At 48.6% G+C, this 27,045-nt stretch overlaps 1 protein-coding gene across 6 annotated transcripts in view; it reads left to right on the forward strand.

Annotated features, from left to right (window-relative positions):
• The window catches only part of CACNB4 (calcium voltage-gated channel auxiliary subunit beta 4), an 82,954-nt gene that overhangs the window by 24,287 nt on the left and 31,622 nt on the right, over positions 1-27,045 (forward strand). The window contains exon 1 of one of the 6 annotated variants that reach the window (XM_063161496.1): positions 9,712-9,833. The exons of the other annotated variants lie outside the window; for them this stretch is intronic. Within the exon in view, the coding sequence (XP_063017566.1) occupies positions 9,789-9,833 (45 nt within the window). The 5' untranslated portion in view covers positions 9,712-9,788. Of the gene's footprint in view, positions 1-9,711; positions 9,834-27,045 lie in introns of those variants that run through there. 6 annotated transcript variants of the gene reach the window in all.

Genomic DNA, 27,045 nt, shown 5'->3' on the forward strand with positions numbered 1-27,045 from the left:
ATTTCACAGCCCTGAGATTGATGCTTATCTGAGTAATAAATCATTTTTAGCTTGAAAATAATCCCATCCCTTCATTTGTAAAGCAACAATGACAATTCCTGACTCTGCCAGGCCACGAGGAGCCTTGGAGCCTGGGCACATCCTGGTGAAATCAGTCCCAGTGGGACATGGGTGGGAGAAAGGGACACTGGTGGTGCCTGCTGGATTTCCATTTATTGGGAATTTGATCTTTGTTGTTGTGGCCATTGGTGCAGCTCCAAGGAGGATTTGAACAGTAAAGTCAAATTATGGCTTTTTTCCCCTCCAAACTCCTCCATGCCCAGCCAATTTTCCTTCACTCAAAATCAACAGGGGTGATTTCAGAGTATCCCATTCCCAGCTGGGTTTGGAAAGCCATCCCAAACCCACAGGTTTCCAAAAGCCACATTCCTGAGTGGAGAAAGCACCCAGGAAAGCTCCACCTGCAGCTCTCTGCTTCATCTTACCCTGCTACTTTCATCCTGCTGAACCAAGAGGTGGCAGCAATATTCCCTGCTAAGACATTTCATGTGTTTTACATGAATATAATATTTAATTGCCATAATGAGCCATTTTATTTCTAGCCTGAACTGGAACAAACCCAATTTTTCTTCACAGCATCGATGTATCTGAAAATTCTGCTTCTAAATTTCTGGTGTAGCCCAAAAAGTTTGGGTTTCCCTTGGCTGCACAGGATGCTGGGCAAAGCAGAAACTCCCAGAATTCAGTGAATTATTGTGTGTCTAAGCTGTTATTCTGCCCATCACAGCAGATATCTTCAGAGAATAAAATTAAGTGCAAAACAGATATTAAAAAAAAAAAATCAACTTCAGGTCCCTTGCTAAACCTGTTCCTCCAAGGGATCCAGGCTGAAGTCAAAGCTTTGCCTTTATCCCTAAATTTTGCTAAGCACAACGTGCAGAGCTACAGCAGGAGTAATATTCCAATTCAGGGCCAATCTTTTTTCAGGATGAGCTTCCAAGTTCTTCATTCCAACAGAGCCTGGCCTTTTTCTCCATTTGGGATAAATAAGTCCTTTTATGAATTTGGAGTTCTATCACCTTTTAATTCCGTGCTCCCTCATCTGGACACTGAATTAAATGCTGAGAACATGAGGTTCCGATCTGCTCCTCTATTGCTCATCATGATTATAGGCAGGGATGGCAGAGCTGCCATTAGTTATTATTCTCCACAATTAGAATATTCTGTTTTCTGCTTGTAACTCTCTCAGGCTGAGCTGCTCAGGCTGAATTTTTCCATTTTTTGCTCTCATTTCACTTGAAATACAGTGGAAATAAAAGTCCCCAAACTTTTTTGGGGCCACAGAAAATATTAATGCTTTCCTAATTAAAACATTAATTAGGAAATTAATTAATTTCTTAATAAAATATTAATTTGTCACATAAAATATTGATACTTAATATTATTTTCCTAATTAAAATATTAATTATTTGGGGGCCACTGAATATTAATGCTTTCCTATTTACTCCTAATTTTTCCTTCCTGTCTCGTAGGTAGTTTTAGATCTAGGACAGAACTTTTAGCAGTTTATTTAGAGTTTGGGGATTTTTAAGTAATCTCTGTAGGGATGTTGTAGAAGACTGGAATCAACTAATGATTCTGGTCTTTTTTTAATGCAGGGTTTGAGAGATTAAGGAAAAATTCAGGTCTGAACCTGCATGGAAGAGTCAGAGAGGAAATATTAACGTTTTATAAGTGTTAATATTAACATTTTATAAGCGTTCAGAGCATCAGAAATGACCTGATTTAATCAAGTTTCTGGGGCTTGGAGCACCCTGGGCTGTGGAAGGTGTCTGTGCCCATGGCAGGGGTGGGATGGGGTGGGGTGGGATGGGATGGCATGGGATGGGATGGCATGGCATGGCATGGCATGGGATGGGATGGCATGGGATGGGCTTTGAGGTCCCTTCCAACCCAAACCAGGCTGGGATTTTGGGATTCCATGAACTTCCATCCCAAACTATTCTGGGATTCAATGATTTTGGGATTGCTATGAAACCAGATCTGATTCTCCAGACTTCTTGAATGATATTTTTTTCCTTTTCAAGGCAAAGGCAGGAGGTGTTTCCAGTCCTTTCTGAGTGCCTGGGCTTTGTAAAGGACTCACACGGAGCTGTGGGTCCTGGGAGGTGCTGAATGAACAAAGTGGGGGCTGCAGGTGTTGCTCACCCGGAGCAGCACGGGGATGGCTCCATTCATCCCAAATTCCCTCCTGGCTCTGGGGGATGGCAGAGCCCAGGGATCCCCAAATTCTCGTCCTGTCCCGGTCACTGCTGTCCCTGGGGCAGACCTGGCTCAGGTGTCCCTGCAGAGGGAGCACCAGGGGGATGTTTTGGCTTTGGGGTGTTTGTTTTGAGCCATCCCAGCTCGCTGGCAAAACCCTGAGTCTGTCACTCTAGGACATGAAATAACACACCATGGACATGCTGCTCTTTTCAAGGTAAAAGAGAGATTTTAAATTCCTGACTCCAACATTTATAGATTTCCAAAAGTGGCGGTGGATTGGAGGGTGACAGTGCCACCTCTCCAGTGACACTGGACAAACCAACAGTCCATTAAATTTCTCCTCCTCCATAAAAGAATGCAAAACAATAAGTTATCTACATAAAGTGTGTGAGAAAGTTTGTTACAAGAATGGAAACATCCGAAGGCTCAGAAAAACTTAAAAAATCAGAGTGACACTGAGTCCTTCTCCTGGAAATCTTCCTTCAGGAATTGCCAGTGGAAGGGAATGAACCTCTCCAATGGAGAAACATCAGAAATACAGAAATAGGGGTTTTTACAAGTTTTAACAAGTTTCAAACTATGGCTTTGCAAAAAGACTAGATATTTTAGAGAATTAGAACTGTGAAAGATGCATTGTAAAAGGACCATGTGGGTGATTAGTGTTAGAGAAAATATAGGTGATTGTTGTTAGAAAAAACATAGGTGATTGGTGTTAGAGAAAATATAGGTGATTGTTGTTAGAGAAAATATAGGTGATTGTTGTTAGAAAAAATATAGGTGATTGGTGTTAGAGAAAATATAGGTGATTGTTGTTAGAAAAAACATAGGTGATTGGTGTTAGAGAAAATATAGGTGATTGTTGTTAGAAAAAACATAGGTGATTGGTGTTAGAGAAAATATAGGTGATTGTTGTTAGAGAAAATATAGGTGATTGTTGTTAGAAAAAACATAGGTGATTGGTGTTAGAGAAAATATAGGTGATTGTTGTTAGAAAAAATATAGGTGATTGGTGTTAGAGAAAATATAGGTGATTATCAGCAGCATCATGTGGCAAAAGCTACCAGGCTGAAAAACATTCCTAAGGGATTGTGACCAGGAAATAGGGTGGCTTCTGATGGAATGGTGCTGAGTTTTACATCTCTTGTGTCTCACCCTTCATCGAGACTGATAAGGGAGTAAAATCTTTAAAAACACCTCTCAGTTAGCCCATCTCTGTGACAGCTGGGAAAAGCAGCAAATGGAGTTTTTACGTGTTCCAGGCAGTCCTGTAAGGAAGATGAGGAGTCATCATTTTGAGGATTTTTCCACAGATTGTGTGTTGTGCTCCTGGATGGTGAGAACATCCCAGAGTCATCGTTTCAGCAGGTACAAAAGGAGAGGTCTCCCAGAGACTCTGCAGGAAGGAGCACAGCTCACTTAAATATGCAGAGCTAAAGCCAGGAATATTTGTTCTTCTCAACTCAGCTCCCAAGTACTCTGGCTACATATTTCAAGAAATCAGGTTGGACAAGTGGTTCCTCCTTCATTGATCTGTTATTTCTGGATCAGTTTCTCCACTTGGACAGGAGTCATGGAAATCTACTGCAGGGAGCTGAGGAGTTTCCTGCCATCCCCTGCCATGGAATTCCAAGTGCTGTGTTGCAGCCTGTGGTAATTGCATTATAAAGCAGAGGGAGAGGCAATAAAATCAGCATCCCTCATCAAGGCATCCCTGTAAAGTCCCAAGGGGAAGCAGCAAATGGGAATGAAGTTGAGCTGTGTCTGCCTAGTATTTATTTGTTTATTTATTTATTTATTCTTTTATTCTTTTAACCTCTTAACAAGAACAGCAAATTCTTCTTGGCACTGAAATTAAAAGCTCTGTGTCTGACTCTCTTAAAGACACTCCTTGCCCTACTCCTTGAGCCTAAAAACAAAATAAAACGTGTAGTTTTACTAGTTTAGCTGAAGAAAAAAAAATCTGCATGAGATCCTGTATTTTACAGAAGCTGGAGTTTCACTGTAGCTTGCAGGGTTGTCTTTTTGCTCACTTTGTTTTCTCCAAAGAACTATTACATGATAATTGTAATTTACCAAAAATACATTTAAAGCAACCTTTTCGTGAGTGTGCACTGATAAAACTGCAAATATTTAAATGCATCTGGGAAATTAACCCCGACCAGGAGCTCTCTGGGCTGTTTGCCTGTTCTGAGACTGGAAAACCTTTCAGTTCTTGCTCTGTAGAGGTTGGATCTTCAGCCATGGGATGTCCTGGCATTCCCAGCACACTTCCAGAGCCCCTTCTGCCTGCAGCTTGGCTGTTCCCAGTCCCAGGGGGATGGCTGCAGCCCTGGTGGGTCTGTTCCACTATTGATGGGGTTTCAGCATGCCCTGGTGCCTTTCCCTGCTCGGGTGAACAGCAGCAGCTTCCCATAAAGTTTGTAATTGGCTTTTAGAGAGCGTTTCCCATCATCCCAGCAGTTGCAGGCTGAGGTGTTGCACAGAAACTCAGCATCAGCACTTATGGCAGCTAAGGAGATTGATTAGCATTCATAAGGGAAGCAAAGGAGCTGAAAATACGGAATAAAACAAGTGCTTAATCCTTTGGCCCAGATGGTTTTTGGCAGGGCAGATGAAAACGTGGATCTTCCCTAAAAACAGAACCCCTCCCATCTCCATTCCAGCAAGGAAATCTGACACAATTCCAGCCACAAATCCACTCTGGCTTTTTGGGGTGTGACTCGATGTTTTTGGACCTTCTCAGCAGCCTGGGAGCTGCTGGAGGGCTCAGTGTCCATGGATATGTCCCTGTAACTGCCCATGGATCCTGCAGACCCTTCATTCCAAGCTCCCCATCTTCCAGAGGGCTCAGTGTCCATGGATATCCCTGTGAGTGCCCATGGATCCTTCATTCCAAGCTCCCCATCCTCCAGAGGGCTCAGTGTCCATGGATATCCCTGTGACTGCCCATGGATCCTTCATTCCAAGCTCTCCATCCTCCAGAGGGCTCAGTGTCCATGGATATCCCTGTGACTGCCCATGGGTACTGCAGACCCTTCATTCCAAGCTCTCCATCCTCCAGAGGGCTCAGTGTCCATGGATATCCCTGTGACTGCCCATGGATCCTTCATTCCAAGCTCTCCATCCTCCAGAGGGCTCAGTGTCCATGGAAATCCCTGTGACTGCCCATGGATCCTTCATTCCAAGCTCCCCATCTTCCAGAGGGCTCAGTGTCCATGGATATCCCTGTGACTGCCCATGGGTACTGCAGACCCTTCATTCCAAGCTCTCCATCCTCCAGAGGGCTCAGTGTCCATGGATATCCCTGTGAGTGCCCATGGATCCTTCATTCCAAGCTCCCCATCTTCCAGAGGGCTCAGTGTCCATGGATATCCCTGTGACTGCCCATGGATCCTTCATTCCAAGCTCCCCATCTTCCAGAGGGCTCAGTGTCCATGGATATCCCTGTGAGTGCCCATAGACCCTTCATTCCAAGCTCCCCATCATCCAGAGGGATCCCTGTGCTCACACGGGGCAGTTCTTGAGGCCATTTGGGATTTGCTCCACTCAATCCTGTGCTGCAGTGGAAGCCACATTTGGAGCTGGCTGGAGCTGTTAAACCCCTGGAGCACACCCTGCCTGCCCCAGGAGCTGGGATCATCCCCTGTTCCCTGTGAAAAGCCCTCTGGAAGGCCTTGGCTTCCTGCAGGTCTCACAGAGCCAGGGAAAGAGGCATTTCACAGCTCGTTAAATATAGAGGGTACCTACAAATGTAGCCCAGTTACCTCTCACTGGAGGTGCTTCCAACCAAGAGGAAGTGACAACCGAGTCTTCACACTCTTTAATTATAGCAGCCTTTACATAACAGTGTCAGATAAATGTGTTTTAGGATAGGTGGCACCTCGCTTCCTCCAGAAGAACTGTCAAATTAGACCAGACTAATTTATTACTTGAAATTCCAAGGATTAAAGCACGCCGTCCACCCAGTCTGTTTGAATAAAACCCTGAAATTCACCGAATCCTCTGTGCCAGGACATATCCCAAACAGCACAACCTTTTGGAAATAAATCCCTATTCCTCTGCTGGCTTCAAGGACTTCCAAGTGCCACGGATCCCATTCTGCTGGAAAACAGGGTTAGAGGGGATCTCGGGAGGTTCTCCTGGCTGTGCCTCCTCCCAGGGCAGAAGCTGCTGTCACTGCACCAGGTTCTTATCTAATCTCTATTACAAAACAGAGGAGGAGGGAGAGAGGCAGGGAAATTGCTTTAGAGGGAGAAGGGGCAAGGAGTGGGGCTGTGCCAAGTAATTTAGGAGAGTGAGGAACTGGCCTCCTTCCCACGGATGGAGGCAAGGTGGATTGCTGGAGATTGCTGATGGTCCTTTCCCTTTCCATCACTGAAATCCATGCCCAGGTTCTTCTGCTGATGGCAACAAGAGCAGCTTTCCATAGGGGAGAGCAATTTTCCCCAGGAGGCCCCAGAATCCAGGCAGGGCAAGATGAAACCCAGAGTTTGTGTTTGATGGGGAGGATGCTGATGGGGACTGTGGGTTTTGGAGCCCTCTGTGTGCTGGAAGGAGCAGATCCATATCCAAGGCTGCTCCTAATGCAACCACTAATGCTGTTTGCTAATGTGCCTTTGCCTTCTGGGGGGTTTTGCCTCATTATCCCTGAGTAACGTCAGGAATCCAGGACCGTGCGAGAGCAGGGAGAGGCCATCGAGAACGTGGCTGTGCTGGGGTTTTGCTGCTTCAGGTTTAACATTCCTGTGGCTGCCCAGAGCAGCAGGAAGGGAGGCAGTGCTGCTGCTGCCCTCGGTGAGATCCCAGGTGAGGTGGAAGGGGGATTTGCTGGAGTGGGGAGCAGCAGAAGTTGCTGACTCCCATCCCGGTTGGCGCAGTGCGGTGCCGAGGCGTTCCCTTGCCTCGGCAATCTGGATCCTGCACATTTATTTATTCCAGCAGCTCTTCAGTGTGTTTATGCAAATAGTTCATTGCTCCAGCTCCTGAAAGAACCACACAAGTGCTGTCATTTGATTGAGGAATCATTAGATCGGGCTGGAAATAAAATTTTCTCTGGTTCTGTATTCACGCCCTCGGAAAAAACCACCCCAGTGCTCCCACATTTGGGTAGCTCAGGACTGACTAAATAATGGTATTTTGGGATAGATGGATGCATGTCTCAGAGAGATTTCCTTTGTACTCTAATTAAAAATAAAGAGGATGTGAATAATCTCTAATGGCAGCAGAGTATTTGGAGGAAGCCAAGTATTTTTGGAGGACTGTGGATACTCAAAGTATTCTGACTTTCGAGCTCTTCTCTTTCCCCCACCTCCAACCTGAAGATATTTTAGTTTGGGTTATATCCTCAGTGATTTGTTGGGCATTAGAAGTTTTGGATGACTCGTGGTCTTTGTTTACATCTCTTTCAAAATCTCCTGTACCCTTGGAAACGTGGAGCTGTGGGCTCCAATTAACACCATCAGTGAATCCTATTAAAAAAAAAAAGGAATAATGCAGCAACTGAAGCCGTTCAAAAAATGACATTTTTTAAAGGTTAGACTTTACCAAGGCTCATTTCAGTTCTTTAGCCATTGCATGTTTTCAGCAGGTCATTCCTGTAGTGCTGAACAGTGGAATTCCCTGCAGGATAATATCAGCTCCATTCAGCCCCCCGTTCCCTCAGCACATTTATTATATTTATATTACTTCCCAGTCAACTTGAAAGAGCTGGGTGTCTTCCTCCCTCACGTTGGTGTGTGTTTCTTGGATAAATTACCTCATAATATTCAAAACAGCCTTTGATTTAGAATTCCTCTCTATTACAGGGGATTGTATTTTTATAGCATCTTTTAGGAGCCTTTGGAGTTGAGTCATTAAATATGTATTTTTAATAACTTCTGTGTCTTAACAAGGACAGTGTGAAATGTAAGGACTGGAAATCAAATGTGATTCCCCTGATTTCTGAATTGGTTTATTACAAATCTATGTGAAGTTCACTTCTTTCCCTTCATCTTGACCAAATTATTCTTATAGTTCATCCTTTCACTCTGGAACAGCACAAATCTTCAAGAAGTCTGTAGAACAGGCTGCAAAAATTAACTCCTGAATTGAGAGTTTTATAAACATTTTAAAGACCATTTTAGAAACTGAGATCCTCCTCGATCAGAATTAGTAAATTGGGAATAAGATTTAGCGTAACTTTGGGGGATCTTCCATTGAATTTGTAAGAAACTGTGAATATGGGAATATTCACAAGAATAACACCTTTGGCTTTGATTCGGGTGCCTGTTGGACACTTCCCATGGGATTAGTGTTAATTTTGCAGAATTGATGGAAGCTTTTGGGAGGAAAAGTGGATGAAGCAAATGGAAAACACAAATAGGAAGCGTTTGTGAAACTGCAGTGGTGGATCAGATTGCACTGAAGATGAGATTTTAAGTAATTGTTTTAATAAGAGTCGGAAGTAAATTGTAAACTAGTTCTGTCATTACTGTTTAATTATTTATTGACTTTTTAATCACGTAGTGTTACACCAGAAGTTTAATTTGTGGAGCTCCAGGAGGAACCTGTTTAGAGATTTTGTTTCTTAATTTAGTTGTAAATCAGGTTCACACTTCTGTTCTTCTAATTCTGGGTGGTTAGGATTTGGTTTTGTTGTTTCCAGACATTGTGTGTGTGTGTTTTCTGTCAATTCTTAGTGTTTAGTCTTAGTGGCTTCGGGGTTTCCAAATATTGTTGGAGGGTGGAGGGATGGTTTTTTTGGAAACCACCTGCTGTTCTCTGGAGTCTTGAAGAAGAAAGGCTGTATTTAACTTCTGCATTTATTATTTTATTAAATCTTATGTTTATTGTAAATAAATCACAGGATTGGGCTGGAAGGGACCTCTGGAGACCATCCAGGGTGACCTGGAGCAGGTGGCACAGGAATGTGTCCAGGTGTTGAAAATGACCTGGAAACTCCAGCCCTCCCTGGGCAGCAGTTCCTGTGCCCTGCTCCCCTCATGGAAAGATGATTTTCCTCATGTTGAGCTGGAACTCGTGTTTTATTTTATGGCCATTGCTCCTCCACCTGTCACTGACGCCACTGAACGGAGCCTGGCGCCAGCGTATTTTGGAGATATTTGTATCCAATAATGAGATCCTACCTCAGTCTTCTCTAGACTATACGATATTGTTTTATTGTAAACCAGATTTATTACAAATAAGCAAGTGTCCGCCGCCGTGTCGGCCGCCCGCGGGGCACAGCGGCCGCCGCCATCAGCCCGTGAGGCGCCGTGAGGCGGCGCCAGCGCGCAGAGCTGCTCGCGGCCGGCGCGTCCCAGCCAATGGCGTGGCGGCACCGGCGCGTCCCAGCCAATGGCGCGGCGGCGGCGGCGCGGCTCAGCCAATGGGCGGCGGCGGCGCGGCGGGCGGGAAGCAGCGGGGCAGGCGGGGGGGCGCCGGCGGGAGGCGGCGCCGCCGCAGCGCTCAGGGAGCTCGGCCCCGCCGCCTCACCGCGCTCCGCCGCCGCGCTCCCCGGCCCTCCGGCCCCGCACCGGCTCTCCATGTACGACAACTTGTACCTGCATGGGTTTGAAGACTCGGAGGCGGTGAGTGCCGCGGGCGCGGGGCGGGCAGCCCGCACGGGCGGGCTGGGTGTCCGTGTGCGGGCGCGGTGCCGGGGGGTGACCCTGCGCTGCCCCGGAGATGCCGGCACGGGCTGCCGTGGTTCCCTGGGGAATTCTCCCTCCCGGCACCCCTCACACAACGGGTCTGTGGCCGCACGGAGCCCCCGGTGCCGCGGGCCGACGCCGCCGTTCGGGAGCGTTCCCCGGCGGTGCCCGAGTGGGGTTTTGGGGGTTTTTGGGCATTGCCAGGATTGCCGCGGCCATGGACACGCTGCTCCATATTAAACAGGGATCCGTTACATAAGGCGGTGTGGACAGCTCGTAAAATACATAGATAACAACATAATATAGAGTGTACGTCAATGCAGACGTATGTATGGTATGATGTGGTGTCCTCAGGAGAATGGATGGGTCCTGGAGGGCTTCGGATGAGGAATTTTTTCCTGCCTGTGTCAGTGTTGGTCTGGAAGTGCGATCCCTCTTAAGTGTTACCTCGCTTGTTTTAGCATCCCTTTATTGCAGGCAGAGAGGAACAACAACCGGGCAAAATTGTCATTAATGCAGTGCACCATGTTGAGAGGAAATACTGTGTATTGCAATCCTTCCGAACTGGGTATTGCAATTATTTTAAAACTCTGCTGCTTAGAAGCCTGGACTGGTTTGGCTTGGGAGGGTTTAAAGCTCATCTCATGGGCAGGGAGACCTTCCACAATCCCAGGCTGCTCCAAGCCGTCTCCAGCCTGGCCTTGGACACTTGCAGGGATGAGGAAAGCTTTGGGTCAGTTTAGAAATCCCTGCCCTGTTGGTATGTGTGTGTTAACTCTTCCTTGGCTTCTCTCTCGCTGCTGCTCACAAGCTGCCAGGCTTGTGCAGATGAGTGTGTTGGTTCCTTTAGGGATGTGATTTGGGATCCAGCTGGATGTTTCTGTAACCCAGGCAGATTGTGAGTCCTTGGGAGCTGTTCTCCATCCCGAGTCTGCCTTGTGCTGGTTTAATGTCTCTCAGCAAAGTCTGACTATGCTCCTAAGAAGGCAACTTAAAAGTGCAGAACTAGGGCTGAGAAAACTGAGCTGCTGGGTAGTGGTTGGTGTAGAAGAAATGTGTAATTTATAGAAGTTCATCAGAGAATGCAGGTAAATTTGTGCTGGATTTAAAGGTGCTTTTGAGATGCTCAACTCTGTGCATTCCCAGAATCCCAGGGGATTGGAAGGGACCTCTGGGGATCTCCCATTCCAACCCCCTCCCAAGACAGGGTCACCTGGAGTTGGTGACACAGGAACACATCCAGGGGGTCTGGAATGTCTGTGGAGACCCCACACCCTCCCTGGACAGAGTTCCAGTGCTTGGCCTCCCTCCATGGAGAGAAGTTCTTTCTCATGGGGAGGGGGAATTTCTTGTGGTTTAGTTCATATTTCAGTGAACCCCGGTGATCTCTTCCAAAACGTTATTTGGGAAAAGCAGCTTTAATGGCACCTGTTGCACAAACATCTGGGTTAGGGTGTGTGCTGGAAGAACTGTGTTCATGGGTGAGAGGAACTTGGTCTTTAGATGTCCACTGGAAGGACTGGGATGAAGAAGTCATTTCCAGATTCCCTAATACTCTGTTAAGCAGTTTATGATAATGCAGTTTTACAGCTGGTTCAGTTTTACAGCCTCTCTGCAATTGAGAATGCTTTTAATAGACCTAATTTCCAGAGTCACAGGAATATGTGAGAACCTCCCTTTTCTCAATAAAAACACCCCAAACCTTAAAAGCAATGTGGATCTCCCAGTTGCATGGAGAAACTGGAGGCCATAAACCCCAGAGGCTCAGGCACCAAGCAGTTAAAATTCCCCAAGTGTCTGTTTGCTTTGTGCTCCCCAACCACTGCTTAAAACATGAAACCTTATTATTTTAGCTCCTGACTCAGGGCTAATGGGAATGCCTGCTGAGACAACAGCCTGGCAAACAGGTACTGGGGATGGGTCACATGAGAGAGAGGAGAGGAGGCCAGAGAGGAGCCAGGGAGAGGATGGAGACGGTAGCAAAGGAATTGTGCTGCTGGAATTCTGGTGCAGTAACTGCGAGCAGGGAGATGCCAGCAGGGCTCTGCATTGCTCTGGGTTAGGACCTGGAGGCTCATCGTGCAGCTGGAGAGCTGGAGCAGCCCCGGCTGGGATCCCCTGGAGCACTGGGAGCTGGCAGGGAGGGCTCTGCTGATGGCAGCCAGGAATAAAGCACAGCCATGAGTCACTGGCACGGGAACGGCTGCCTGGAGTGGGCATTTGCCCTCCTGAGCCCACCCAGCCCTGCGTGCAGAGCTCAGCCTGGAGTGGGCATTTGTCCTAAACCCACCCAGCCCTGTGTACAGAGCTCAGCCTGGAGTGGGCATTTGTCCTGAACCCACCCAGCCCTGTGTGCAGAGCTCAGCCTGGAGTGGGCATTTGCCCTCCTGAGCCCACCCAGCCCTGCGTGCAGAGCTCAGCCTGGAGTGGGCATTTGTCCTGAACCCACCCAGCCCTGCGTGCAGAGCTCAGCCTGGAGTGGGCATTTGCCCTCCTGAGCCCACCCAGCCCTGCGTGCAGAGCTCAGCCTGGAGTGGGCATTTGCCCTGAGCCCACCCAGCCCTGCGTGCAGAGCTCAGCCTGGAGTAGGCATTTGCCCTCCTGAGCCCACCCAGCCCTGCGTGCAGAGCTCAGCCTGGAGTAGGCATTTGCCCTCCTGAGCCCACCCAGCCCTGCGTGCAGAGCTCAGCCTGGAGTGGGCATTTGCCCTCCTGAGCCCACCCAGCCCTGCGTGCAGAGCTCAGCCTGGAGTGGGCATTTGCCCTCCTGAGCCCACCCAGCCCTGTGTACAGAGCTCAGCCTGGAGTGGGCATTTGCCCTCCTGAGCCCACCCAGCCCTGCGTGCAGAGCTCAGCCTGGAGTGGGCATTTGCCCTCCTAAACCACCCAGCCCTGGCTCTGCATTAAAGGCAGGAGTGATGGGCAGTGAGTGCCACTGATCCCCACTAGACATGCTCACTTCTGCAAAGGTGCTGTGAAATTTGTACCTAATCTCTCCTGATTCACTGCTCAGCAACAAACATTTCTTAACAGTGAACAGATATTTCTGTGACTTTTGTAACAGCATCTCTTATCATAATGTGTTTGTGTGTGTACATATATATATAAAACAAGCAAAAATACCATTTTTATTGATGGATATATAAAGAAATGAGCGTGTGCATGGTATTACAGTCCATTACCAGCTGTGATGATTAACGTGAAGTGGATGATGCAGTAGCTGGTGTGAGGCTTTTTGGAGGAGGAAAATTACACTGCTGAAGCTGAGGAAAACTCTAGTGACTGTAGACAAAAAGTCATTTCCAGGTTTAGGAAAAGAGGTGCAGGGATATGGAAGTGAACAAGTTCTGCAGAGACAGGTGTCCTTGTCAGGAGCACAGAAGGATGGAGAAGGCATCACCCCAGGGAGAAATATCTTCCCACTGAAGGTTTTTCCTTGCTCGTTGTCCTGCCTTGTGATTTTTTGATTTTTAGGCCTTTTTAAAAATTCTTTGGGTAGCTCTAATCAGGGTCATCCTTTTGGGAATTAAAGCTTGTAGGGAAGCATTTCACATTCTTGATCACAAGAGGATATAAATGCCCGTTAGCACAGGCGCTTAAGGCAGGGAGATCCCCTGGGCAAGCAAATAATAAATGAATTTTGTTTTACCTCTCACAGCTGGGAACTCACTGTTGTGTGTCTGTGGTGGGGAGAGACTGGAATGCTGCTCCATAGCCAGTCCAGAGTTTCTCTTGGATTTCGGGGAAGACTCTACCTTTTTCAGAAACAAACTTCAATGAAACCTTCCCATAAGAAATAACTTTTTTCTTCTGTAAAATTACCCTTCCATTAAGGCAGCATTTCATTAAAAAATTCTCTGCAGGAGTTAGCAACAAGTCCCCAGGAACAAAACCTGGCTGGGCTCCGTGTTTGCACCTGCAGAACTGTCAGAACAGCCCCTTTGGGGTCGTTTGCTTCTGTTTATCCCTTGAACAACACCTGGGCATGTGAAACACCTTTCCTCCATCTGGGGGTGTCAGGTGCAGGCTTGGCAGCACGTGAGAGGCTTTATCTGGGCTGCCTCACTCCTTATCTGGGCTGCCTCACTGCCTTATCTGGGCTGCTTCACTGCTTCATTGGGGATACTTCACTGCCTTATTGGGGATATTTCACTGCTTTACTGGGGATACTTCACTGCTTTACTGGGGATACTTCACTGCTTTACTGGGATACTTCACTGCTTTATTGGGGATGCTTCACTGCTTTATTGGGGATACTTCACTGCCTTATTGGGGATACTTCACTGCTTCATTGGGGATACTTCACTGCTTCATTGGGGATACTTCACTGCTTCATTGGGGATACTTCACTGCCTTATCTGGGCTGCTTCACTCCTTATGGGGCGGCTTCCCTGCGTTATGGGGCGGCTGGGAGGAGCTGCGAGCATGGGGATTCTCGGCTTGGGCAGGGAGTGAGCAGGGGCTGCCAGTGTGGGGTCAGTGAGGAGCTGCTGTGGGGTGAGCCAGGGGCAGGGCAGCGCTGCGAGGGGCCGGGAATGGAGGCAGGGCACGGTGCCAGAGCTGCACACAGCCGGTGACAGCCCCGGGCACCGGTGCCAGCCCCGGGAACCGGCCGGTGACAGCCCCGGGCACTGGTGCCAGCCCCAGCAGCCGGCCGGTGCCAGCCTCGTGCCCTTCCCCTGGTCATCCCGCGCTCCCCAGGCGGGGCAGCTCTGCCCCCTCCTGTCCCAGCCGTTTACAAAAGCATTTCCCTCGTGTCTTCCTCTTCCATCGGGGATTTAGGACGGGAAGTTCTATTGATTGGGTGTCCACGTGGTGTCTCTGACGCTACAGATGGAGAGGTGGCTTTGCTTGCCCTGTGTATCCCTTTTGTAGTGGATGTTTTCAGTAACTGCTTTGACTCGCTTGCTCTTTCCCCAGCAAATCCTCCTCTCCTGAGCCATAGGAGCTCCTTCTCTCCTCGACCTCTTTTGTGTGCATCTACCCCTGCCTGGCTTCCCTTGGCCATTCCCATGCCTGCATCCACAGCTCCCTGCCCCTGCTGGTTCCAGGGCAGGCTCTCGGGGAAGCAGGGCTTTGCTGTGGGGCTGTGAGCCAGGGTGATGCCCTTCTGAAGTTCAGATTGTCACCAAGGGTTAGACAAACCCCTGGGGTGGGATTCATGCCCACAAAAGTGTTTGACATTCTGAAAGGGGTCTTTCCTCTTTCCTCTGCTGGTTATAGGGACTAAGCACCAGTGAGATCAACCCAGGTAATTACTGGTCCCAGTTTGCCCTGAGCAGGACTGTGAGTGGTGCTGCATTATAACAGGGTTTGTCTCCAGTTGCTCCATACAGTTCTTGAGAGCATTGCTGGGAACTTTTAGGAAAAAGGTGATGGGAATAGTGGGGAAATACATTCTGTTCACTGTGTGAGTGGTCAGCACGGCGTTGTGAGGACACAAATGTGCTCCCCTGCTTTTTCAGAGACATTGCTCCCCAAAGTGCCATCCTTCTGCTGCCAGTGCACACTTTTCTCATGGCACCTGAGACAGGAACGTCTCTGTGTGCTGCTCAAGCAGGAAAAGTGATTACAGGAAAACAAACCTTGGTAGGGAAGTTCATATCCAAATATTGATTGGATTTGTGTCTGGTGCCTCTGTAATTGCTGAAGGGGGAGGAAAGGTGGGCTTTGCTTGCTCTGTATGCCTCAGTTGTTGTGGGTTGAGTAACAATCAAAATGTGTATTTAAAAGTGGTTTTCATGCTGTCTCTTCAGTGATCATGTGCTGGGTTCTGCAGCACCCAGTTCATTCTGTAGAACATCTTTGTACAACAGGCAGCTGAGAGCAAGCAGAGGCTTTATCCAGCTGCCAGATAAATCCTGGGACTCCAGGGGGTTGGTTAGAAAGGTGTCAGTGGTTATTGGGTCTGTCATGTCCACAGGGCACCTCCGAGATTGTCAAGGTGAAGGTTGGTACTTGAGATCTGATGGTTTATTTATATGTCTTGATGGATTTTGCAGGCAGGGACACCTTCCTGTATCCCAGGTTGCTCCAAGGCCTGCCCAGCCTGGCTTTGAACATTTCCAGGGATTTGGCAGCCACAGTTTCTCTGCCCCCTGTGCCAGGGCCTGCCCACCCTCCCAGGGAAGGATTTTTGCCATGGATAGGAATGTGAACTGGGAGAAGTTGGCAGTGCTGTTGGTTTGCTGGACAGCTTTCTCTTGCTTCTCTTTGGGCTTGACTGTTCTGAATTTGCCCCTTCCAATTAGTGCAGTTCCTGATGTTGGATCCAAATGGGCTGAGGGATGTCAGCACCCAGGCATGCAGCATCTTTTCCCTAAGCACTTATCTGCTTGCTGCTTGTTTATGTAGGATTTTTCCTTTCAAATGTGTGCTAAGCTCTGCCTTGATTGGGACAACAATCAATATTTTCCAACAAAAAGAGATCATCCTTTGCCCATTATGTCTCCTGGATTCTCATTGCAATCTGGCTTTTACATGGTCAGAGCTTCTGTGTGTTTTTGACAGTTCCAAATCTGTTTTCGTGTCTATTAGCCCCTAATAGATTGCCTTGGCTAATGAATCATCAGCTGCCTGATATTTATCTTGTGGAAAGGGCTGCCTGAGAGGCTGCAAGGTGCCTTGTTTGGGGGTTTGCTGGGGTGGTTTTGCTCAGATTTTCCTCCTAAAATACCCAAAGTTCTACTACTACAGCATTAGGTATGCCTGCCTTGCTCCGTGCTCTTGTGAGGATGGTTTTCTGTGTGACTCAGATCTTCTGTTCCTTAAATGCCACATTGTGATTTGATAGTATAGTAGTCAAATAAAACACTCAGGAAGATTCATAAGTCATTTTTATAAATTGCTGCTTGCTGTTTCCATAGAGGTGCTTGCTTCTTTTATACTGGAATACCAGAAACACGTGGAAATTAAATGGGAAAAAAAAAAGAGGAAAGCTTCAAGGATCAATCAAGAAAAGCTGCTGGTCCAGGGTGTGGTTGCTAAAACCGTGAGTTCACATGGAGCACAAGGTGTGTGGTGAGCTGTGGCTTTATCCTGGTTTGGATTCCTCGTGCTGAGCTCCTGGCTGGCTGTGGGTGCAGCAAAGCCACAGGGCTTGCAGATTGACTCCAAACTGCCCGGGGCTGTAGGAAATGCTGCTGTGGGGAGTGCAGCAGCTCTCCCTGGCCTCAAGGGCATCGGGGGGAGCAGTGTGGCTCTTGGTGCTGGAGGAGCACATCACAGAAATAACAAATAACAGGGGAAGGAGCTTAACCCAGGATTTGTTGATGCCATGGCTCGCTTCCCTATCTCCCAAAAACATGCTCTGCCTGGGAGACCCTGAGCTGTTGGAGGCTTTCCCTTGGAGCATGCATTAATAAAGATAGGAGAGGCTGATTTTCCAAATCGGCACTTTACCCAAATGCAGATTGCTTTACAAACAGGACAAGTGCTCATGGCCATTTGGAATCCAGTGCTGAATTCCAAAATGTCACTGAGCTGGCGGGGTGCTGAGTTCCGTAGGGATCACAGGTGGTGTCAGGGTTTGCTTGCAGCCTCTCCTCAGCTCCTGCTTTGTATTTTTCCACAGTGCTTTGTCACTGGTTTTCATGCCAGCAGCGAACTGGTTTCAGCTCTAGAGTGTCTGCTTTTGCCATGCTCTTTCTCCTTCTCATATCTCAGCATAAATACCCATTCGGGTGCAGTGTGTGGAGCACAGCTTTGTCTGCCCCACAGTAGCTGGATTTTGGATTTGGAGGATATTCCACTGTCCAGAGCCAGCCACGGAGAGCTGGAAGAAGGCAGCAGTGCCTGAATTTGTGAATGCACAACACAGGATGTAAATCTGCTTTTTCTGTTTCTCTCCAAAGCCTTGTCTGAAGGGGTTTGAAGTGTCCTGAGGAAAGGACTCAGAAAGGGCACCTGTGGTGGCCACAGGTTCTGCTCTGCTCCTCAGGAGGGTTTTAACTTTCACCAGGGCAGGGGAGAGGAGGACAAGGGGCTGCCCTTCTGATTTGGTTTGTTTGGGTTTTCTCTCCCTAAACAGTCCCACAGGACAAAGGCTCCATAAGTTACAGAAATGGAGCCATTTGGCTGTGCTGCTGCACCAGCATGGGGAATGCAGCCTGGCAGGGATTTGATTTATTACAGCAACAAGGCAGAAATCATGAGGAAAAACCACTTCCTATCATCATGCTGAGTACTGGAGGAGTGAAGTGTGCTTCATATAAACTTCACAAGCCTTTCTGTTCTGGGAGAATTCAGTTTGAACTGTTAGGAGAATTCTGCTTATACCAAATACCAGATTATATGCCATATTTTCCCTGTGAGTCTTCCCTTGGTTTTTCCCCGTGCTGGGACATTTCCCTGCAGATGGACTCTGCTCAGCTCATTTGTGCTCTGTGCTTCCTCCCAGGGGCTGTGTCCATGCACGATTTCTAGGCAATATTGTGACCCCCATTCCACTGTGGTTGGTGGATTCCCTGGAGAATGTCTCTCTCTTGCTTGGGAAAACAATGTGTTCTGACAAATCACCAGTTAATCTGTGATATATAGGTCATGAGACACCGTGATAAAAGTTTATGTTCCAGGACAATTAGTGCTGAGCTCATCAGGTCCTGACAAAACAAGCCCCAGCATCGCCCTTGGGCAGGGATGTTTCAATTCTGACCAACAACTGGAAAATCTCACCAAGGGAAAAAAGCCAGTGGCAGCTTGGGCCAGCCCCTGGCAGCTGTGAGAGGCCTCTGTGACAAAGCTCAGGAGCAAAGCTGCCAGGAGTGACAGATCCACGGAAATCAGTGTCCAAGGGCACCACAGAGGAGCTGCCAGGGATTCTGTGGCTGTGCTCGCCTGCCCACGAGGTCCAGCTGCATTCAGGGTGGGTTTCTCCAGTGTGGGACACAGCCAGGCTGCCAGCTCATGTTCTGTGAGCGGTGTTACCTGAACTAAAATGTGCCACTGAAGTGTCTGTTGGAGCAGCAGAACTGCTTCAAAGGATATCTATTTCCAAAGTTTCTGACAAGTAAGAGAAGTAGCTTTATCCCCACTGTGGTGCTTGTTCTGGTTAAAATGTTCTCCAGATGTTTTTGCACACCATAAACCAGGAATGCTGGAGCTCTGCACGTGGTATTGATCTCTTATTGGAAAATGAAGGGGTATTGACAGCTGGAAAAACAGACAACTGAGTTACACTTTGCCCCCCTCCATTTTTCCATTACAGCCATTTGTTGTTTTTTCTTGCTGCCCCAAGGAGCAGAGTGGTGGTAAGTGCAGGAGTACCTTGCTGAGTAGCTGCTGTGTTGTGCCTGGAGCAGATTCATTCCAGGAGTGCATTAAGTGGTGTTTCCCTTGAATAGATCAGTGTAAACACCCAGTGGGAGTGGGAGCTGGGAGGAGAGGAGTCACGCAGTGCAATGTTTCCCCTTACACATTGAAAATTCCTGCACTGCTGCTGGATACATGTACAGGTTGTTCTGAGAAGTTGGCTTGGGCCTTCACACCTGCCATTGGATGTCCTTTGAGTGCTGATGCTGAAGATGCTCTGTCTGTTAGAATATTTAAGAGCCTTGTTACATGTTCAGCCTCCCTGCTCTGTACTGAATATACCACACAGGAATCTTTCCTTTTTGTTGGCTTTCTCAGAAGCCCAGATTGGTTTGGGTTGAAAGGGACCTTGAAGCCCACCCAGTTCCTTGGGCAGGGACACCTTCCACTGTCCCAGAGCCCTGTCCAACCTGGCCTTGGACACCTCCAGAGACAGGAGAGCCCCAGTTTCTCTCAGCAGCCTCTGCATGTAACACACAAACCCATCAGATTCCACAGACTCTGTGCTGTCTGCAGGAGGAGGCTCTGTCCTGTGATTTCTTATTCAGCTGCTCTGCATGCAGCCTGTACCTGCTGAGGGGGAACATGCCTTCAAAGGGATGTGGCTTTGCACAGATATTTTGTGTCTTCCTTCACAAGCGAGAATTTAATTTATAAAAGATGTATGAGATCTCTTTGGTATCAGAATTGGATGTTTTACATTCCACAACAACATGTAATTATTCATAAAGCTTGTCTGCCTTTCTTCTGGATGTTCTGATCTCATACAGGTAAAGCAATCCCAGCTGTGTTCTCAGAGCAACAACCACAACAGTGCAAATAAATACAAACACTGCAGTGTTGTTTTGCTGAGAACTGTCAGTGAACACATCTCTCCAAAGGCATCACAGCTTTTCAGGCTGGTTTTGCTGAACATTTTCAAACCAGTCTAAAACAGAAATACGTGTGCCTTTAAATCTGGAATTTGGGGCCAGAACTGAGCAGAGGGATAAACCCAAATGTAGCTTTCAGAGGAGCTGCACTGATGTATTTCAATGAAGTGCGGCCCAAAAGTCCTGATGGCTGCACGTTCCTTTCAGCTGCTAAATAATTCCTCCCTTTGCCTTTTCACCCAAGTGCAGTTGCTGCATTACTTGCAAAAATAAAGAAAGGAGAAGGAGGCACTTGGCAGCAGCTGGAGCTGAAGCAGCTTTCTCCCATGGCAGCACTCGAGGAGGGCAGTCAGCAAAGCGCTTTCCCAAGGGGCTCCTGCCTGCCTGCCTGGGTCCGCTGCAGCCTCTGGGGAGCTGAGGGACTTGGGGGGTCTGTGTTCATTTTGTTTCACCCCTTTCTCTCAGAGCCAGTCCCTGTGTGCCTGTGCCCAGCACTGCGATGGTGCTGCTGCCCCAGAGCCGGGCTGAGAGGGGCTGCAGGGCAGCACTGAGCCCCGTCCCGCCCCTCTCCTGCTTTCCAGATCCAAGGGAGCCGGCCAGGCTGCACGGACAGGAGGAGCAGCCCCTCCTCCCCAGGGCTCAGCACGTTCTTCTCTCATTTATTCCACTAATTCGGGGGTGTCAGCAGCGTGCCTTCTGCAGCTCTGTGCACGTTTTGGGATGGAGGTGGGGAAGGGGCTGTGTCGGGGCAGCTCCAGAGAGATACAGACACAAATGTGTCTGGCAGGAGCCAGCTCGAACCCTGGCTGTGCCTGTGGTGCTCTGTGCTCCCTCTGCCCTTCCCTGCTGGGAGAGATGTGCAGGGGACAGGAACTTCATAGGAACGCAGGAATCACAGAACGGCCTGGCTTGGAAGGGACCTCGGAGCTCTTCTCCTTCCACCCCGTGCCATGGGCAGGGTCACCTTCCACTGCCAAGGGATGGGGCAGCGCAGCTCCTCTGGGCAGTGCTCCTGGGGAGGGGGCACACGAGCTCTGCCTCCAGGGAGAGGGGAGACGGCATTTTGTACCCTCACTGTGCTGTGTGTCACCGTGGGGCCGGGGAGAATCCTCCTTCTTTGGGGCTGGAAGCTGAGTCTGGGTGCCCGGACCAGACCTGTCCTCGCATCCACGGCATGTGACAGGGGCACCGTCCCCTCCCTTGCCGTGTGCCAGGAAGGTCTGGCTGTTCCCGAGGGGGAGCCCTGGGGATGCTCATCCCTGCGGGACGGGAGGCGCCGCTGGAGCCGCTGGGGCACCTCCTCCTCCTCCTCCTCCTCCTCCTCCTCCTCCTCCTCCTCCTCCTCCTCCTCCTCCTCCTCCTCCTCCTCCTCCCCGGCACTGCTGCCGCTGCTGCCCGCGGTGTCCGCGGCGTTCCCGCCTGCCGGGCACAGGAGGGGGATGCTGGGGCAGGGAGCACACGGAGCTGGGCCCTGCTCACGCTGGAGCAGCTCCAGGGCGGCAGGAACCGGGTCATCCTGCGGCTCTGTCCGGGGGAAGCGGGATGTGCACAGCAGCCACTGCGGCTGAACAGCCCCGGTCCCACAGGGCTCCCAGGGAGAGCTCCTGGCGCGGGGAACGCGCGGAGAGGAGGAAATAACCAACAGTTCATGCTCCAAGGCACAGAGAAAGGCGAGCTGGGCAGGAGCCTCCCCTTCTGCCGGCAGCCAGGGCACCCGAGCTCGCAGGGAATGATTGTGGGGCTCGGAGCTCTCCCGAGCTGCGTCCTGCAGGGAGTGCCAGGGAGCCACTGGCACAAACCCGTGCCTGCTGCACCCCCAGGCCCTGCTGTTTGTGTGCCTGGATCCCTGTCACACTGTCACACGGGACATCTCTGCTCCGTGTCACACAGGACATCTCAGATCTGTGTCACACGGGACATCTCTGCTCCAGCATGCAGTGCCAGGGAGGGCTCTGGCCAGCACCAGCAGCTTGGCACTGGGGATTTGCCTTGTTCGGGGCAGAAAGGGAATTTGGAGCCTCCTGCAGTTCAGCCTGGTTTGTGACTGACATCCTTCCCCTCACCCTTCTGTTCCTCAGGAAATGCAGGAATGGCTTTGCCAGTGAGACACTGCCCTGTGCAGGGGGGCTCTGCCCTGTGCCTGGGGTACTGGCAGCCACCACCCTCCCGTTTGGGATGAGTTCCTTCCTTGGGGCTTTTCTGCTCTGCCTGCTCATCCTGGAACGTTTTCCCTCTTCCTGCTGGATGTTTTGCTGTACCTTTGCCCAGGCTCTGCCTTCGCTCCTCATCCCCATTCCCTGCCTTTTGGATTGCATTTCAGTGCAGATTTACAGGGCACCAGCAGAACCTTTGACATTTTCTTTTGGAGCGGATATACCTCTGCTACAGTATCCCACAATAATGGCAAAGCTTTTTTAAAGGTTTAAATCTCGTCAAGATTGACAGATTCCTCTCCTGACAAGGCTTTTTTTACCTTCTTTCAGCAAAAAACAATATCCAGGTGATTAAAGCTGCCCTGTTTGCTCCTGCAGATTTGTGTGTGCTGGTGCATATGAGAACTGTGATGGAGAAGGAGATGTTGCACAGAATGAGACCACCAGGGTCCTTCTCAGTTATTGCTTATGCCAAATCAAAAGGGTTGTGAGTAACATAGTCGTTCCTAAAGGAGCTTTTCTTGATGGGAATGCTTGTTGGTTGCTGGCAGGAAGGAATATTAAACTATTGTTTCTCCTAAGATATTTCATTAAGAATCCATTTTGTAGCTAAAACTGGAGGCAGTTATTAAAAAATTTTAAAACTGTCTTTGAATTTTTAATGTTTAATTCTCTAAATTACTGTCAGTCATCAGAATGGGCTGGGTTTGAGGGCCCTGATGTCCAGAAAGTCACAAGAATTTGGGAAAATACCTTCACACAATGTAAAAAAAATTGGTTTGTAGTGGCTGGAGTTGAGATGTAGCACAGAGTTCTGGCTGTTCCCTCCTTGTGGGTTTGTGTTTCCACCTTCCCATTTATCTCAGCAGGGAATACATGGAGAGACTATTTTGCCAGTGGCATCCCCAGGTTTTTTGAAAACCTTGGGTATTTATTTGTTGCTGCTTCCCATTTCCCAAAATAACAGGTGCTTGGTTGTTTGTCCTGTGTTCTGTTGGTCCTCACAAACCTCCTGGGAATACTGATAACAACAAATCCTCTCACAGCAGTGTTTTGTTTTCAGTGTGTGGAGCAGTATCAGAGTATGACCCTAGCAGCCCAGAAGAGCTTCTTGTAGGTTCAGCAGTCGAGTGATTTCAGGATTGGCTGCAAGAAAAGTAATCAGAGATCATGGGGAAAAAAAAAAAGAAAAAAAAAGTACAAAATGTTAAAAAATTAAAATTCAAATTCTCTGTTTGTAAGCCTCGTTTATCAGTGTTTAAAGCAGCTTCTAAGCCTCCTGCTTTGGAAGCTTTTGGAAGGAAGGAGCTAATTAAAACCATAACATAACACAACATACCCAGCTTAGGCCCAAACTCCATCAGTTGCTTGGCTTAAATTAAGCAGCATGAAATTCATTTCAACAATGCCCTCCCAGCATGTCACAATTCCTTCCCTTTCACTACCCAGCGTGAACATTTGAAACAAAGTCATTTTCCTGTGATTCTGTTGAGGATGGGAGTCTGGTTCTGTCTGATTCTGTGACGTTCTAAAGCACTTCTGTTGAAAAAAGTAAAATAAATATTCAGGGTTATTTTGGTTGTGTAAAGCCTGATGGTGTGGGAAGTGGTGACACCACTCTAGAAGAAAATCAGGACACTGTAATCACCAAAATCCTTAAAAAAAGATGTATATTCTTTAAATTAGCTGTTGGAATTAGGAAGAGCACGCACTGAAAGCAGACAGGTGGCAAGGATCTTCTCAGCACTGAGGAAAATTCCACTTCCCTCCTCACATGTAGAATACCCTGAGGGTTCTTGTGCTGCACATCCCTGCTTGGGGAACTGAAGTGTTCTGTGTGCTTGAAAGTGATGGGCTGGTTTTATTTGTTGGGAAGTTGAAAAACCATTTCAGCTAATGAAAATGAAAAATCGTTTTCAGCTAATAAACTGAAAAATTTCAGTTTATTCTCCCAGTGCTGCAGGAGAATAAACTGAAATTTTTCCTTTGTTCAACCTGGAGAAGGAAAGGCTTTGGGGACACCTCTCTGTGTCCTAAAGGGACACAATCCCAAAGGGATTGTAAAGTGAGGGAGGGGGACTGGGGACAAGGCATGGAGGGACAGGAGCCAGGGAATGGCTCCCAGTGCCAGAGGGCAGGGATGGGTGGGACACTGGGAACTGGGAATTCCTGGCTGGGCTGGGATTTGGGGCTGGGAGCACCCTGGGACAGTGGGAGTGTCCCTGCCATGGCAGGGGTGGCCCTGGGTGAGCTTTAAGGTCTCTCCCAACCCAAACCAGGCTGGGATTCTGGGATCCTGTGGGGCCTGAGAGCACTCCCAGCTTGGCACAGGTCATCCTTATGGGGATTTGTGAAGGAATTTCCAGTGAGTTACAGGTGGCACCTCTGAGTTTTTTAGATGTTGTGGTTTATTTTTCTTTTTCACAGGTAGGAGGGGTGAGTTGGGCTCACACCTTCACTGCTGGGCTCAGAGGGTCCCAAGGCCCTCAGTCACAAGACTTGTTAAGGATCTATTGACCAATAAAATACTGCAAGGACATCAATAAATATCAAGGATATTTATTCTTTTGACCCAATCCTTAAATATTTTGTCTTACGGCCTTATGTGTGAGCTTTCTTAGCCACTCATGTTATGGCACACAAACCCACAGTGCTGCATCCTGAACTCCTTGTTCACCTCTGGAACTGCTTTCATTTTTTCTATATTTTAAAACTCTAAAACTCTAAACTTTCCTCTTCTCAAGTTGACTCTGCTTTAAACTATAAATCCACATTCTCACTTCTAACATCTAAGTTTAGAAACCTTTGCCAAAGTCTCACACCAAATCCTGTGTTTAATTCTCAGCTTTGGCTTCCAAGCCCAAAGTTGTGAAAGTTCCCTGCATTTCAGATTCCAGCCCATCCTGGTTCTCCCAAAGGTGACCTGGTGACAGGAGAGCCCTGGGCAGAGCAAACCAAGCCAAGCTACATGAAATAAAGAGGGAAATAAACTGGAACAGAGTGAAATAAGAGCAGAAATGGGAGCTGCTCCTCCTGCAGATCCCAAGTCAGACATCCCTGGTGCAGTAGCAAGGAGCTGGCTGGAGGTGTGATTTAGTTTTGTTAGTGATCCACCCCTGTGATCAGGAGCTCTCCATGCAGCACAGGAGGTGACTGGAGGGTGGTTTAGGAGCACACCACGATATCCCAGCACTGGCTGAAGGCTGCATGTCTGAGGGGATGCTGTGGCAGACCACATACGGCAGCCACAGATGCCTGTGTACTTGGGAGGATGATTAAGTTTCGTTTGGGGGCAGTATTTGTAATTTATTTTTTTTTCCTGGAGACTTATGGAACGTTCTTGCCTTCCCAACGTGCTATGTGGGACAGACACAGAGCATCCTCCTCACAGCAGAGCTGATTTAGGATACCAGGTGCACTTTTATTATCAGGTTTCATCAAACCCAGCAGCAGCAGCTTCCCCAGAGCCTTGGCAAGATCATTCAATGCTTTCAAGAGCTGAAGTAATTAGACAAAATAAAGCAGTGTCTCTGTGCCGTGTCAGCTTCAGTTTGGAGCCTTTTACCATGGAAAAGCAGCACCTTTTTTCCTCTCCTGGGACTGCTGAATAGCTTTCCTGAAAAAGAGGCCCCAGCTGCAGAGGGTGAGGCAGAATTCAGGCTGGAGGTGTTCAGGTGTGCATTCAGTGCCAGGTCTCACGAGCTGCATTTGGAACGAGGCACAGATCAGAGTGTTCCCAGGCAGCTCTGTGCTGCTTTGTGCAATTTGAAAGGTTTGTGTGCTCAAATTTGGATCACTTTGTGGGTGAGAACCACCTCAGCCTGTGGCTGTACCCCCTGGCTGTGATCCTCACCTGTCTCTTGGCTCTGAGGCTGCAGGAAAAGAGCTTTGGGTGTTGTTTTGTGGGGGAAGATCTGGATTTTTCACCTGTGAAAAGGAAAAGTTCAGAGCAGCTCATGTATTCTCTAACCACTCCCTCAGGCTTTGTGTGTACCTGCAGTGCCTGCTAAGCAAAATCCTGTGCCTTGCATGTTCATTTGAACATTACCAAAAGAGATGGGAGTATTTTGGCAGTAAATAGAGATCTGTATTACCAGTATTTTTTTAAACTCTGTTTCTTAAATGTAGCAACACAATCTGTGCCCAACTGAAGGCAGCTGGAGAAAGGAGATAGACTGCAAGATTTGAAATCCAGGGGAAAAAAAAGAGATCAGGAAATGTTGGAAGAATTGCCCTATTTTCTAACAATTAGTATTCCCAAAGAAGAAAAACATGTTCTAACTACCTAGTAATTTCCAAATTGCTGAGACACCTAATGAGTTGTCTTAAATAAATTTACCAAACATATAGAAGGAAATAATTGCTGAGCATTTGATTCTGAAATCCCCACTCGGTGCCAAGCGGTTGTGCAGCTGCCTTGTGTGTGTGTGCTGGGGATTCAGCAGGAAAATCATTTCCTTGGGGACTGAACCTTGTCCTGGTGGGGCTCCCAGTGCCACATCCACGTGGAAATATTGCCATTATTTGTGGCAATAATTTTGAGTTTGTGGAAAAGTCCCACTGAACTCTCTGCTCCTGGAGCTCCCTGTTTAACACTGCGGTGGCTGGGATGGGTTTTGTGGTTGGAGGGGGGTGTGAATAGTTGCAGGAACAGGGGCTGTGCTGCAGGGGTGATCTGTGCCCCCCTTTCCATGGGAACGGGGCTGTGCTCTCCCTGCTGCAGCTCCCATGGAAGCTCCCCCAGCCTGGGCAGGGCTCTGCAGTGCTTTGCTGGGCACACACAGATTTTCCTGGCCCTGGTTTCCATTGCAGCACA

The sequence above is a fragment of the Melospiza melodia genome, chromosome 8 (genome assembly GCF_035770615.1).
Source record: "Melospiza melodia melodia isolate bMelMel2 chromosome 8, bMelMel2.pri, whole genome shotgun sequence".
Taxonomy (NCBI): Eukaryota; Metazoa; Chordata; class Aves; order Passeriformes; family Passerellidae; genus Melospiza; species Melospiza melodia.